This window comes from Halichoerus grypus, chromosome 7 (genome assembly GCF_964656455.1).
Source record: "Halichoerus grypus chromosome 7, mHalGry1.hap1.1, whole genome shotgun sequence".
Classification (NCBI taxonomy): domain Eukaryota; kingdom Metazoa; phylum Chordata; class Mammalia; order Carnivora; family Phocidae; genus Halichoerus; species Halichoerus grypus.
This window is the reverse complement of record NC_135718.1, coordinates 70,080,413-70,096,808: the sequence shown is the minus strand read 5'-3', so window position 1 is coordinate 70,096,808 and position 16,396 is coordinate 70,080,413. Positions and strand designations below refer to the sequence as shown.

Sequence of the window (16,396 nt, the reverse complement as noted above, 5' to 3'; positions counted from 1 at the left end):
GCTAATCAAAATTATACTGTAACTGCACTAGGAAGATGAAGAGAAAGAGAGGGTGCCTAGGTTTTAGGACAGGCTTAGAAGAGCTATATTGTAGAATTATTTGAGTCTTTCAACTGTGTGTACATAAAACTTTTATGAAAAAGGAAACGGGAAGAAAAACAAGTGTTGACCTGGCCAAGCTCTGTCCCCAGCCACTTCCAGGACCCAGGCAGGTACTAACACAGTAACAGATCGCTTCTGTTATGAAACACGTAAATGTCTTGGGGCCAGCCTGCTGAGCAAATGGCATTCCCAGTTTCAATAAAGGACTGACAAATCAACTTTCAGAAGACAGTCTTTTGCAAGGTTAGGGACTACTTTGGACATTAGAAATTCCTCAAACCACTCTCTTCACAGCTTCCCCATTGCCTGGTAAAAATAAAATTCCAAAGTCTACAATATTAAGTGTCGCCTTTGCTACCTAAGGCAAAACATAACCATTAAAATAAAATGGAAGACAACTCTAGGCCCTGAATGACAATCTTTGATACCTGAACGCTCCGCTAACTTAAACATCAGATCCACCTTAAAAAAGGAGCTGAAGAAATAAATCACTTTCTCCACTCCAAGCCCACCTTTCTGCCTTAGCCCATCTGATGCTGCCACCACCTTCCTGAGTCACACCTGACATATGTGTAGGGCCGTTGTTTAAAGAGCATCTCCTCCTCTAGTCTCTCATTTGAATGAATACTATCCCATCCGTTCACAGCCCCACGGGGTTGGTTGAAGGCTTTGCCCAATGACTGGCATTAGAGGGGCCAGGCACAGACACATGATCTGAGAGGGGCTTCTCGTCCTGCAGCCTCATCCTTGCAGGAACCTGGGGGTGGGGGGGAGGTTTCATCTTTAGTTTCATTATCCTCCCAGCGGAAATCCGTGCTTCCTTCCATTATGGATGTAGGCCAGAGCCACAGTACCGGCAGCACGTGTCACTATCAACAGAAACCGGACGCCTCCATGTCAATCACGGCGTAGCAGACATCCTGAAGTATCGTTCGTGCCCATCACAAGTTCAAAACGACGTAGTTACACTGCTGCCGCTGGACCTCGCTCTTTAACACCTTCGCAAAGAAGCCCGCACACTGCCCAACCACAATGTTCTTTTCCTTACTGGCGTCGGCCTCATTTCTAATCCTATCTTTTGTACTTAAAATCGCGCTTTCTGAGAAGGGACACGTAGGCTTCAAATCACAAAGCCTCTTAAGTTGGGAACTTCAGGGGCCAGCAGCCAGAGGCCTGGAGCTTTATAAAGCCGCTCCTCCCCAAGAGCACCCGGCCGCCCCCACCCCGCGCGCCCTCCCCCGCCCGCCTACCCCCGCAGCCCCCCGGAAGCGGAGACGTGGGCGGGGTTACCTGGGGGCCCCGTCAGGAACACGTGCCTGGCCATTACGGTGCGCCCGGGTGGGGGTCGCGGCCTGGGTTCCGCCCCTCACCGTGCCCCAGGCCCCGCCTCCGTCGGCCGGAAGCACCGCCTTTGCGACCGCGCATGCGCCTCAGGTCCGCGCGTGTACCTCCGCCGTTCGCATCGCTCGCGCATGCGCTGTCGGCTCTTGGTCTCGGCGCGTGCGGACGTCCTCCCCTAGGAAGGTCGGGAGGGTGGTGGTCAGGTCTTCTCTGGGTATACGTGCTACATGTTTGACCCCCGATGTCTGGCTCACGCGGGGTGTCTCCAGGGAGAGGTGCGCGAGAATGTCTATTACTAAGCCGGTGCTACGGTACCTGAGCGCGGTCCCCGGAGTCCTGCCGCTGACATCCGGACCTGCGAGCTGAAATTCCCCCAGGCTGAGAGGACAGCCCTTCTGCAAGTTTAGTCTTGGGACCCTTCCTTCAAAGGGAAGAGGTTTTTACCGATTCGAACTCTGCTCAGCGCTGTCAACCATAGCTGCCAGTAGAATTACCTGATTAAACGTGCTTGATGCCTGGGCTCCACATCCCTAAAATTCGGAGTGTTTGGTCTGGAGTGTGTCCTGAGTATCTGGATGTTTTTTTGTTGTTTTGAACTCCCCAGCAATTTCTAAAGTTCACTGGGGTTGAGAACCACTTGTTCAGGCAGACTTCCCAACCTCAGTCGTGCATATGAAGACCAGAAATTGGTCCTTTTTACCTCCATACGGTAGTGGAAACCAATGCAAGACCCGGCTGGAGGATCTCATGGTACAAAGAATTAAGTGGCTTTCCCCCACTCACTTAACCACTTGAAGTGTTTCAGCCAGAGAAATGAAGTGGCAATGGCCTTGGGCCAAATTTACCTGTAAACTCTTTCAGTCTGACATGTGTATGGTTTGACTTGTGATCAATCATTCTCCATCCTGGCTGAGAAAGCAATTTCACTGAGTGCTCAACTTAATTGGTTTGTGCCCACACAGGACCTCCAGGGCTCCCCTTAGTCTGCTATATACATCAGTCAGATGGCCTCAGTTCTTTTAGCTATTTAAAAAGTAATCATCTAAAAAATAAGATTTGTACAGTGTAGCCATTACCATCATTTGGCAACATTTATAAAGCTGCATCACTCCTAATGTAGGGCCTTCCACCTACATTTTATCTTTAACCTCATGCAAATTGGAATCAAGAACGGCTGATGTAGCCAAGTAAACCCATAGTAGTAGTTTCCAAAAGAAAGGAAACACGTACACAGTCATAAATACACTCTTGTTTTTATCAAAAACATTTAATCAAAAACACTTAAACATTCAATGCTAATTATGTAAAAATTTCCATCACTGAAAAACCGTTTATAATTTATAAGGATCACTAGGAGTTTGGACTATCTTTTTTTTTTTTTTTTTTAAAGATTTTACTTATTTGACAGAGACACAGCGAGAGAAGGAACACAAGCGGGGAGTGGGAGAGGGAGAAGCAGGCTTCCCACGGAGCAGGGAGCCCGATGCGGGGCTCGATCCCAGGACCCTGGGATCATGACCTGAGCCGAAGGCAGACACTTAACAACTGAGCCACCCAGGCACCCCTGGACTATCTTTCTTTTGATGTTGTACCTGGCATTCTGGTAGCTACTAATGGGCATCAGTTTAGGTAGCTCAAGGAACATACAGTTTCCAGAGTTTTCCAGTTTCCAGAGTACTGATGTCTTAGAGAACAAAAAGAATCTTCTTCCGTAATTGGATGTAGGTTTTTTTTTTTCCATTAAAAATGATTTATTTGGGTGGTGATTACATGGTGTCTTAACTTCATGATAATTCATTGATCTGAGTCTTTTGACTTGTATAGTTTCCTCTATGTGTTATACATCAATAACAGATGAAATACTTAGAGAATAATTAGGAACATATTTTAGAATAAATAGGTTATTAAAATATGTGCTGAGTCTAACTTTTGCTTACAATTAAACCAGGATGTAATTACTTAAGGAACAGGTGATTTCAATTCTTTCTTCCTGCAGCACCTGGGTGCGGTCTCCCTTTTGGTAAGATGCAGTTTGTAAGTACATGTTTAAATTTTCCATGATTTCAGAATCCTAAAAGTCCTAAAAAACACAGTTTTTTGTTTGTTTGTTTTCATATCTCTGCTTTGCCAGGACTGTCTTAATTTTAAAACTGTCTTTGGAACCCCTTCTGTCCTGAGCAAACCAGGATGGCTGGTCATTCTACAGTTAAAGGACAGAAAAGCATTTAAGAAGCAAAACAAAGGGCTTTATAAGAGTAAATGCTATAGGTTGAATGTTTGTGTCCTCCCAAAATCTGTATGTTGAAAACTAATGCCCAAAGTGATGGTATTAGGAGGTGGGACCTTTGGGAAGGGATTAGGCCCTGAAGGTGGAAGCCTCATGAATGGGATTAATGCTCTTATTAGAGGCCCCAGTGAGATCCTTAATCCTTCCACCATGTGAGGACAGAGAGAAGTCTACCACCCAGAAGAGGGCCCCCACCCAATCTTGGCACTCTAATCTCAGACTTTCAGCCTCCAGGAACCGTGAGAAATATCTGTTATTTATAAGTCATCCAATCTGTGTTTTGTTATAGCAACGGAACAGACTAAGGCACTATGCAAGCTGTTTTCTTCTTTAATAGTGCAGTTGTTCTGAATATGGGATCTTATTCCTGAAGAACTTGTTTTCTCAGTAAATACCTAGAAAGACTGTTTAACAGTCTGTATGTGAAGCCTGATCTGTTGGTACTCCAGGCCTCCTCACTATAGGGGACCAGGGATGGCTTTACACCCTCAACACCCGCTCTTCCTGCCCAGCATGCCTGGATGCTTCCCCCGCATCACACACACACCCTCATGCTGGTGTCCAGTGGCATCTCCCTGGCCTGGATACAGAACAAAGATTCTGGCATGTAGTTTGTGATAGGTCCTGAGTACAAGAAAACTGAGACCAGAACAAAGATTATGGCTACCAGGGATATGGAAAGAGGAAAGTGGGAAAAATCAAAAGTGGTAACCGTGTTTTGCCCCCAGCATTTATTTCCCTACGTGGAAATGCACCTGAATTATCCTTTTAGGACCATCCCATCCCCAGGCCCAGTCCCTGTGATTAAAAAGTGAATTTCCTTCCCCACCCTTTCTCTTGGGGCGGGAGGGCGGGGTAGGGGCTCGTAACTCGGGCCTGGCCAATGAGAGCATTCCATCTTTCTGGCTCAGTGATTGGTTCCAGGAAGCACATGATCCAAGCTAAATCAGAGGCCCATAAACCCAAATCTTTTATCTGACATGTTCCTCTCCCTTTTAACCGTGTCATTCCCTGCACCTCGGGTTTGAAGATAGCCACCAGCCAGTGTGACTGAAGCAGAAGGACAAGGGGAGGGGTGGTGACCCCTCCCTCTCTCCCCAGTCACCTCTTATCCTGCAAGACAGGCTCAAATGTCCCTGCTCTGGGAAGGCTTTTCTGATTCTCCTGGCCCCTCAGCAGTACTCTCTCAGCACCCCACGTCGTGACACTACAAGGATCTGTGTATATACGCCTCTTCTGCCACCCAAAAGGCAAGACCCTAAGGGATCTTTTCTTATCCATCTCTTTATATGTAGCATGCCGCATAGTACTTACAGCACATTCATCCACCCACTGTGTGCCAGGAACTGTTCCGGTGGGGGGGAGGGGACAGCAGTAAAGAAAACAGAGTCTGCCCTGTATAGGTCATATTCTAGTGTGGAGAGACGAACAAACAGACAAGAAAATATAGAGATAGAATGCCACATCGTGGTGAGGCCATGGGAAAAAAAATCAAAAGGATGGGGAACGCAAAGGGTGTGTGTGCATTTTACAGAGGGCGATCGAGGAAGATATCCCTGAGAAGATACTGCCTGAGCAGAGCTCTGAAAGAAGCAAGCCTTGTAGAAGAAGTCTGGGGGATGGCAGTTTAGAAAGCCAGATCAGTGTGTGCAAAGGTCCTGACGCAGGAGTTCTTGGCTGAAGGAGGAACAGCAGCAAGCCAGCGTGTCTGGAGAAGACTAGGAGAGAGAGATGAGGTCGAAGAGGCAGCAGGGGCCCAGATCCTGCAGGCTTTATAGGCCGTGGTGAGGACTCTGGCTTTTACTGTAGTAGAGTAGGAAAGCCACTGGAGGGTTTTGAACAAAGGAGTAGCATTATCTAAGTTATTTTTAGGAGAAGGAGAAGATCCTCAGGCATCTGTGTGGAAAATAAACTGAAGATGGGCAGCGTGGAAGCTGGGAGACCGTCAGAAGGCTACTGTAATAATCCAGATGAGAGATGATCATGCATTCACTGACACATAAAATAGGGGCTTGATAAATGTTTTCTTGCATAAATGAGTGAATAAGTGAATGCCATCCCCACAGACAGCGCCAGCCTGTCCGGGAAGGAATAGAGGAAGGGCAGAGGGGCAGGAAAGTCCCCAGCCTTACAGAGTTGGTGTGATTGAGGTAACATTAAACAGTCATGCTCAGGTAGTAATGTCCCTGTAGCAGTCACAAGGTTTTGCTTGAGGAACAAGTTGGGCAGGGCACTCACATCCTACAAGGAATCCTACAAGGATTGCCTTTCTAATACGGACAGTGGGGTTGGTTAGTGCGACATCCTAAGTACTGCGACAGCAAAGCCCTACTAGAAAGCCCCAGTCACAGCCCTCTGGTACCCCTTCAGGCTCACACACATCCCACCCACCTCTCTTTGCCAAGGTCACCTGAAGTTACAGAGGTTGGCTGGGGAGGGAATGCCAGTGTGTTGGCTGGAAGAATTGCTCTGAGGAGCCCACAGATGTACAGTGGGGAGAAGCAGCAGTCCTCCTTGTTGTGGGTAGAATTCTCAAATAACCCCCCAAATTCCCTGCCTCCCAAACTGTATCCACCATGCATATAGGTTATGTGAAATCACCTTAAGTTGACCCTAAGCCAGCAAGGAAATGGAACCTCACTCTTACAACCTCAAAGACCTAGATTCTGCTGAGAACAAGGGTGAGCTTGAATGTGGATTTCCCCCAAGAGTCCCCAAATGAGAACTCAGCCAGTTTCATTTTACTGACCATAGTCGTAACTGAATAATCAGTTATTTAAATTAATGTAATGGGGGCGCCTGGGTGGCTCAGTCGTTAAGTGTCTGCCTTCGGCTCAGGTCATGATCCCAGGGTCCTGGGATCGAGCCCCGCATCGGGCTCCCTGCTTGCCAGGAAGCCTGCTTCTCCCTCTCCCACTCCCCCTGCTTGTGTTCCTGCTCTCGCTGTCTCTCTCTCTGTCAAATAAATAAAATCTTTAAAAAAAAGAATTAACATAATGACTTTCTCCTCTGCTGGAATAAAAATGAGAGAGGGGACTGAGTCAGGCTTATTCACCACTCTATCCCCAGCATCTAGGTGTTCAGTAAATGCTTGCTAAATAAATGAGTTTCTAACTCAATAGTTTATTTTCCGGTGGAACACTTCTGAAAATCCTCCTCTATGTTAAAGATATTTGAGAAAGAAATACAAATGAATAGTAGCAGCCTACTGCTCATAACAGCATTCTGAAGAAATATAATGTCAGTGTCATCAATTGTATTTATCACCTCTGCTTACAGAGTGCTTAGTAGGTGTTCTAGGGTAACAAAAGATGCATATGATAGGCTCTTTGCCCTAAAGATACATATAATCTACTTTGGAAGCCAACACAACCAACACAATTAGATAGTGACAAAAATGAAACCTATAGAAAAAATCAATACTATGGACACCTTACACCATTGGTGTGGCTACTAGTAAACAAACAAACAAACAAAAAATGAAAAGAACAAGTGTTGGCAAGGATGTGGAGAAACTGGACCCCTTGTGCACCGTTGATGGGAATACAAAATGGTGCAGCCACTGTAGAAAACAGTACGACAGTTCCTCCAAAAATTAGAATTACCACCAAATCCAGTGATTCCATTTCCAGTATATATCCAAAGAATTGAAAGCAGAGACTTGAAGAGATATTTATATAGCCATGTTCACAACAGCCGATAGGTGGAAGCAACCCAAGTGTCCATGAATGGATGAATGGATAAACCACGTGGTCTATCCGCACAATGGAATATTAGTGAAACTTCAAAAGGAATGAAATGCTGACATGTGCTGTAACATGGATGAGCCTTGAGGACATCGTGCTGTATGAAGTAAGGCAGACATAAAAAGACAAATATAATTAACCCTAGAACGACACAGGAGTTAGGGGTGCCAACCCCCTGGGCAGGTAAATACCCAGGTATGACTTTTGACTCCCCCCAAATTTAACTACTAATAGCCTCCTCTTGGGGGCACCTGGGTGGCTCAGTTGGTTAAGCGACTGCCTTCAGCTCAGGTCATGATCCTGGAGTCCCGGGATGGAGTCCCGCATCAGACTCCCTGCTCAGCAGGGAGTCTGCTTCTCCCTCTTCCCTACCCCCTCTCATGTGCTCTCTCTCTCTCTTTCTCTCTCTCATTCTCTCTCTCTCAAATAAATAAAATCTTTAAAAAAAAAAAATAGCCTCCTGTTGACCAGCAGCCTTACCAAAAACATAGTCTACTAACACCTACTTCATATGTTATATGTATTACATACTGTATTCTTACAATAAAGTAAGTTGGAGAACTGAAAACATTATTGAGGAGGGCACGTGTTGTGATGAGCACTGGGTGTTATACGTAACTAATGAATCAATGAACACTACATCAAAACCTAATGATGTACTATACAGTGGCTAACTGAACATAATAAAAAAAAAGAAAAAGAAAATCATAAGGGGGCGCCTGGGTGGCTCAGTCGGTTGAGCCTTCAGCTCAGGTCAGATTCCGGGGTCCTGGGATCGAGCCCCACATGGGGTTCCTTGCTCAGTGGGGAGTCTGCTTCTCCCTCTGCCTGTCCCCCCACTCATGCTCTCTATCTCTCTCTCAAATAAATAAATAAAATCTTAAAAAAAGAAAAGGAAATTATAAGAGAAAATATATTTATAGTACTGTACCATAAAAAATCCACATATAAGTGAACCTAAAACAGCTCAGACCTGGGTTGTTCAAGCATCGACTGCACTGTGTGATTCCACTTAGGTGAGGTCCCTAGAAGAGTCAAAATCATAAAGACAGATAGTAGAAGGGTGGTTGCCAGGGGCTGGGGGAGGGGAAATGGAAGATACACTTTAATGGAGACAGAGTTTGAGTGTTGCAAGATGAGAAGAGTTCTGTGCATGGATGGTGGTGGTGGTTATAAAACACCACGAATGTACTTGGTGCCACGGAACCGCACACTTACAAATGGTTAAGATTGTGCATTTTATGTTATATGTATTTGACCACAATTAAGATAAAAAAAATCAGTATATGGAAAGTCAGACAAAAGGCAAGAGATCAGTAAGGACTGGGGTGGTCAGAGAAGGGGTTCTGAGCTGGGCTGCAGGGGACACATCGCCAACGGGGTGAGGATGGGAAGGAGAGGCAAGCCAAGTGGGAGACCCCCACTATTGCGAATAACTCGGGTGTCCAAGGCAGAGCACCTATCCAGCAGGGGTTTTCATTGTAGCTAGAATCCTGTTAAACTGGTACCTGAATTTAAAAGCTGGTGAAGATCCTTGAGAGGAATGGCTCTGGGGCCTCCTCCGATGGCCCCCAAGGCCTGGTTATGATAAAAACATGCGTGTCCCCTCCTTGTCCCTAGAAAACAGTCCCAGCTGGAGACTTCAGCACAGACAGCTGGGAGACCCAGGATTCTGCTCCTTTCTTACAGCTGCCTCAAGTCAGAGTGAGTCTGAAGGGCTGACAGAGGGCTTCGGAGGACCACTCTCCCCACTGTGCAGACTGGGTAGGCAGGGAAGCGAGGGTGGGAGGGAAAGTGGGAAAGAATGGGACTAAGTAGTGTGGTGGTGTGTGAGCTCGTGGGTCCAAGGAATATTGGGCGGTGTAGTGCCTCACGGGTTTCACGTCATTGCCCCCAACCCTGCACACACGCAGCCCCCCGCCCCAGAGAAGCAGCCTCCCTGCCATCCCGCAGACCCGAAGCTTCGTAGTGGGGACACTGCTCATCTTTACCGAGCAGGGCATGATACCCCAAACCTGCATAAGCAGAACCAGGGCCGCCTCTCAGCCGGGCCTCCCACCCAGCCACAAGCTCATGAGTGACAACCGAGGGTGACTGCTTTTCATAGAAATAAACTTTTGGAAACGTGAAAAGAGCACTGAACAGGGAATTCAAGTTGCTGAGCTGGTACCAGATTATTATTTTACCCTAGGCAAGTCGTTCAACTTCTTTGGGCCTTGGCATCCATAACTGAAAAATAAAAATAAAATTCCTGCCCGGCAGTATTGTAAAATAAAGGACCAGCATAGGATATCACAAGTATAATGGGATTACAACTATATGCAAATAAAATTAAATTCAAAACGGCTACATGAAAAAATGGTTGGGAAGAAATAATCCAAAATGTTAACAGTTAACATTTAACATTTAACAATGTTAAAAATAAGAAGGAAGTGAGATTATTTATGGAGAAGCTCATACAAAGTGTAAAGTCCATCAGTGTTCCTCCGTGCCTGGAAGGAGAACGTGCTAGATATGTAACTGACACTTTCTCTGAGGACTTGCACTGCTCCTAAGAAGCATTTCTTAGACTTGTGTTTATACTCCAGGGTTGCTTCTTTTTTTCCTTTTCCTAAATTTTCATCATGTAAAATTTCAAACATGTAAAAACGTGGAGAGAGTAGAATCAGGGGCCCCATGGACCCAAACCCAGCTTTAGCGATTATCACCTCATGGCTAATATGATTTCATCTGTGCCCCCACCCCCTGCCTTTCCCTCTTCCTCCTAAACCCACTCGGGATTTTTTCAAGCAAAATATCGGATATCATACGATTTCATTAACAAATGTGTTAATATGCCTTTCTAAAATATTGGAGGTACTTATGAAGACACAGCCACAATACCATTACCCCATCTAAAATATTATTTCCAGATATCATAAAATACCAGATCGGTGCTCGTATTTCCCTAATGAACTCATTAACTTTTTTGGTTTGAGTCGGATCTACATAAGGTTCATATGTTGTAATGAGTTGAAACATCTTGTATCCCTTTAATAAAAAGGACCCCTTCCATCTCTCATTGTTCTTGTTAAAGAAACTGCTGGTTTGTCCTATATGTTTTCAGTCTGGGTTTTGCCAACATGTGATCATACTGCTGAGCCTGCTCTTCTGTGCCCTGTGTTTTTTCTAGATTGGTATTCCGTCAAGAGACGATTGGGATGGCCTACCCCTGGGGTGCCACCGCCTCTTCTTGTGTCCCGATGTATCAGGTTTGCAGAGTTTAATCTTCCTCAGATAGCAGCTCCTCTTCCTCCTCCTCTTCCTCTTCATCATCAGTCGTGAAGTTTATTAAGCTCACCTCCCATGTGCCGGGCACCGTGCTGCGCTCTTACACTCTCTCTTTCTGTTTTCCTGAATTCGACATTGATTTTCGCTGCCCAGCACGTAAACCCTTTTTCATGTTTGGGGGACTGCTTCCTGCTCTGTTGTAGCCTGGGGGACGGAGCAGGCTAGCTGTCCTGTGAGATTCCTCCGGAGTCGTCCCTGAGCCCCCGCTTGAGTCCCCCGTTAACACGCGGAGGCCAGGAAGAAGTTGGCATTGCAGACCGCAGACCGCAGCAGAGAAACAAGAAACCCGCTCCTTGTAATGAGCCTCCAAATCACAGGCACCCAGAGCCAAGCCTGCCTCAGGGCATATGAGATTATAAAGTCTTCCTGTCACTTAAGTCATTTGCAGTCAGAACAATTTTCACTTTCGGGATGGAAAGATACAATCGAGTAATGTAAAATAAAGGACCAGCATAGGATATTACAAGTATAATGGGATTATAACTATATGGAAATAAAATTAAATTCAAAATGGCTACATGAAAAAATGGTTGGGAAGAAATAATCCAAAATGTTAACAGTGATGTGGATGAGTGGTGGGAAAATGAGTTAACTTCCCTCATTATACTTCTCAATATTTAGTGTTTTCCAAATCATGAATAACATTTTTGAAAATGTACACATATACAACACCCCCCCCATACTAACACACACAAATGTTTGGGGTTTAGGCACAGCCAGGAATTAAGGCCCTCATTCCCCACAAGTGCACTGCATCAGGTGAAGAAAGGACATCATCTGGCTTGTTCTAATGCATAACTTGATGATTCGATTTTATTCCGCCCTTTGTGAGCGCTTCGCTGAAATCCAAATGTATTGTGTTTAGATCCACCACTCACTGCGGCGGAGGCACTGTGCTGAAAATGGCCAGTACAGAATTGTCGGCACGGCTGTAACCCTCTAGATGGGCTCTGTGCAGTGACCCGGAAAAGCAGCTGTAAGTTTACAGGTGACACAGGAGATGCACGACGAGATGAGCAGCAGTGCGCTCGGGCACACACGCGCACGCGCAGACCTGACCACGTTCCAAACTCTGCCACTGCTGCAGCCCCTCCTAAGAACGGTTACCTGTCCGGGCTCGACTCTGGGGGTGCCTTGGAAAGGACCTGGTCACGGACTCCGCAAATACTGAGGACCCAGAGCCTAACTAGTACCTCTGCCATATTAGTCCTGGGGGAGCCCCCAAATGAGGGCACTTATCCCAGCAGCATTGTAATGGAAACAAAAATTGCGGATTCTGAAGTCATGTTTTCTGTAGTCCTTATGGAAATTTAGGGAACAGACGGCCCAGAATCGGGGAAAGGGGCTGGAGAAAAAAGGTGCCCGTGTCTCCGGATGCAGTGTTGGGGGATGAGCAGCACGTGACCCAAGGCAGCCGGACGCCTGGGTTTGCAGTGTGCATCCCCCCTCCACGTTTGCTGGAAAATACAGGTAGACAACGCATATTTGTTTTAGCCATTTAATATTCGAGACGTTCTGAAACTAAAAAATTATTGTTTCTCTGAAATTCAAATGAAGTTAAGTGTCCTATATTTTTCTTGGCTAAATCTGGCAATTCTAACACCAACTATGCCCTGGAGAGTGCTCCCTCCCTACCCCTCTCATTGGCAGCATGAGGAAGTTGGACCAGAAAGCCTCTATGGCGGTCCTTGGCTCTCAAATTCTGTTTCTGAGATACAATTAGAAGCAAGAACAGCAAAACCTGAGGCTTAGAATATCTATAAAGGCAAAAAGAAAAAAAGAAAAAGAAAAAAAAGAAAAAAAATGACAGATTGTGATGGGAAATTTAGCCAGTATCTCTACTACCAAACTAATCAGATTCACTGAATTTTTCTCTTTTCATATAGCAATTTGAGTATTTGTAGGCTTAGCTTAAGGTCAAAAGGCAAGGTTAGTATCCAAATATTAAAGGGGGCTCATGTCAAAAAATAAAAAAATAAAGGGGATTCATGTCAAATATTTATGAACAAATCGCTCACTTTATTGTTATCAATTATGATGAAAAAGTGGACATGATTTAAATGTCCTAAAATAAAGGTATGATTAGGTATGTTATGACAGAATCATACTATAGAATGTTTCATGTAGGGCGCCTGGGTGGCTCAGTGGTTAAGCAACTGCCTTCGGCTCAGGTCATGATCCTGGAGTGCCAGGATCGAGTCCCATATTGGGCTCCCGGCTCGGCAGGGAGTCTTCTTCTCCCTCTGACCCTCTCCCCTCTCATGCTCTCTCTCACTCTCTCTCTCTCTCAAATAAATAAATAAATAAATAAATAAATAAATAAATAAATGAACGTTTCATGTAACCAGGAAAAATTTCTGCTTCTGAAGAATTTTAATGAGCCTAGCAAAACACATTAAACTTTTAAAATAAAGGAACCAAAACTATACAAAATCTAAAGTATAGATGTATATATTATGTATGCCTAGAAATAAATAAATTAAATAGAAATAAATAAAAGGTGAATGATTAAAACTTTGGTATTGGTTATCTTTGGATACTTGGATTTTCAATGACTTTGATTTTTCTCACTTATGTTTTACTGTATCTTCTGTTTTCTACAAGATCATGCATCACTTCTTTTTCTTTCTTTCTTTTTTTTTTTTTTTGGTGTCCCTGAGTGGGCTTGAATGTATCACTTTTTTAAAAAAGATGTTATTCATTTATTTTAGAGAGTGGGGGAGGGGCAGAGGGAGGCAGAGGGGGAGAGAATGAAATCCCCAGCAGACCCTGCGCTCCTCACAGAACCCACTGAGGGCTGGATCCCATGACCCTGAGATCATAACCTAAGCCAAAACCAAGAGTTGGAGGCTTAACCAACTGAGCCGCTCAGGCGCCCCTCAAATGTATCACTTTTCTAATCAGACAATATTGACATTCTACAAGTGGAGAACACTTTGCCAAGAGATAGAAGGCGGCTCTACACAGGTATCAGTGTAGAAACCAGTTGTTAATATATTTTTAGAATCCGTTAAATTCTAAAATAACAACTCTATGAAACAGATTGAGAACTGGAAATGCAATTATTGAGATACAAATCTACATTTTTTTGCCAATTCTTTCTCTTTTGGTTATTACGAAATTTCATGATCATTTATACTTGCTGTCATTTTCCACCTGCAGAGAGGAAGTCTACGGTAAGCAGCTGGCCTTCTGTGTGTCTGGTGAGTTTTCATGAACACGGAGGAGCCAGTTGCGGGGGGGGGGGTGTCATTTCAGATGAGTGGAGGGTAGGGAAACCTCTGTGGATGCATTTGAGCAATGCTCTGAAGAAAACAAGGGAGCAAGCCATGCAGGTATCTGAGGGAAAAGCATTTCCAGTAGAAGGAATAGCAAATGCAAAGTCTTTGGGGCATATTTGAGGAATGGGAGGAGGCTAGGATGGCTAGAGCAGAGTAAGCTAGAGGGACAGTAATGGAACAGGATTATAAAACATTGTGTAATTTAAAAGAGTATTGACATGTAACAAATTAAAATTTCAAACAGAAATGCAATGTAATATAACCATGCTTCTTTTCACAAAATAATTACAATAATTTTTCAAAAATGAATCCATACTTCATGGGTTTATGAGTCAGGGTTCTCCAGAGAAACAAGAGAATCATATTATAGGCACTGGTTAAAAAAGTTAAAAAATCTGCTAGGTAGGCCACCAGACTGGAGACCCAGGGAAGAGCCAATATTACAGTTCAAGTTCAAAGGTCACCAGGCTGGAGAATTCCGTCTTACTTAGTATACCTCCGTTTTTGTTCTAATCAGGCCTTCAACTGATTGGATGAGGCCCACCCACATTATGGAGAATATGCTTTTACTCAAATTCCACTGGTTTAAATGTTAATCTCAGCCCTTAAACCACCCTCACAAAAATATCCAGAATAATATTTGGCCAAATATCTGGGCCCTATGGCCCAACCAAGCTGATATATAACATGAGCCATCACAGCAGGTGATGGGGACTGCTAATGATTTCAAGTTGGCTGTTCTGATTTACTTGTATGATGTCTGTCTTCATCAAGTCCTACCAGTGTGTTGCTATGATTGTGCATTAGGAGATCATCTGAGGCCAGAGCAAAATGGTCCTCCTGTGCCCTTTTGTGAAGGGCCTTTCACACACACACACACACACACACATACACACACACACACAAACATGCACACTCTCACCCACTCTCACTGAGGGCCCAGCCGGGCACAAAGGGCCTCACTCAATGCTTTTCTCTGTGGCCTTCCACAATTACTGCTCTTGTTCCCTCATGTATATTTCCTCTTTTAGCAAATTCTATCCTCTCTATTTAAAGATGACCCCATTAATAATGTCACCTTCTGTATCAGATATAGTTTGGTCAAAGAAACCAAACTTCTGTGGGTGACAGAGTAAGGGATTAAGGGCTAGAGCTACAGTTGTGGATCCAGCTTGCCTCTGCCTGGTGTTCAGCCTGACATCCCTAAAGGCCCGTTAGCCTGATGCTGGGAAGGGAAGCTGGACAAGGACGAGGGCAAGGGCACTCTGTTTCTCACCACCTCCAACCTCAGTGGTATGGGTGACTGGGGGGAGGGGGCTGTCACCTTTGCCTTGGAGCCACACCCTCAGGCCTTGGGCCTGGAGAAACTGGAGGAGATGTGCCAGGAGCTAGGGGAGCCAATGGCCCAGCTGTGCCCCCAGCCGCAGGGGGAGCTGGGAGATCAGCGACAACATGCAGAGCTGACCCTGTGCCTGGAGCCGTGAACTGACCCTCGGAGGTCGAAACATGTAGCTGCTGCTTTATCGCTATCTTCAAGCCTTGCGGGAGATGCTCCCTGAGGCCAAAGCTGACCCAGAAGAATGGAGGAGGGCTGGGAATTCTGGAAAAGGTAATTCCAGCTTGGTTAAGGGGACACAGCCCAAAGTCATCACAGTCTATCCCATGTGAGCACGGCATCCGCATGCACTGGCCTTTGCCAGATATAAGCTCCAAGTCGAGATAATTGGGAGCTCAGGCCTCTGCTTAGTGTGATGCAGCAACTCCTAGTAAGATGGAAACAGAGGAGGGTATGCTAACCCTTTATCCACCTTTGCGGGGTCATCCTGTTCCAGCTGGGCCACACTCGCCCTCGGGTATCCTGTGACTAGTGTTGAGATCAGGGTTAACCACTATGAACACTTATTATGTTAGAGAGTAGGGGAACGGAAGAGAGGAAGAAGACATGGTTAATGTACACATATTAAAATAAAGAAATAATGCTCAAGCCGTTACCTTCTTCATGTCTATAATTGGTCACGTGGCCACAGCTGGTATTTAAGACGGCCTTCTTTCACTACTCATTCCGAATTCCTTTTGCCCTCAGCAAGCCCCTCTGCTGATTGTGATTCCTTGCCTGGTGAAGTGACCCAAACCTTGTGCTTCATTTCAGAAGGTTCTGGTCATTAGCAGTCCTACTACAGTAGGTTGCTGGCTTTCCACTGATACTGCCCAATAGATATATTCCTGACCTGCTTTTCCTCCTCCCCGACCTGCGGTGTGTAGTAACAACACATTTTTTTCCTTGATAGACAGGATCCATCACCCCAGTC

At 45.3% G+C, this 16,396-nt stretch overlaps 1 protein-coding gene across 3 annotated transcripts in view; it reads right to left on the bottom strand.

The window, feature by feature from the left end:
• Window positions 1–1,543, bottom strand: part of NTPCR (nucleoside-triphosphatase, cancer-related) — a 54,918-nt gene extending 53,375 nt beyond the window's left edge. The window contains exon 1 of one of the 3 annotated variants that reach the window (XM_078077714.1): window positions 1,393–1,543. In XM_078077714.1, coding sequence (XP_077933840.1) covers window positions 1,393–1,426 — 34 coding nt within the window. In that variant the 5' untranslated portion in view covers window positions 1,427–1,543. Of the gene's footprint in view, window positions 1–663; window positions 1,072–1,392 lie in introns of those variants that run through there. The other 2 variants (XM_036102958.2, XM_078077715.1) reach the window with 2 other exon arrangements.
• Between the last annotated feature and the right edge of the window lie 14,853 nt (window positions 1,544–16,396).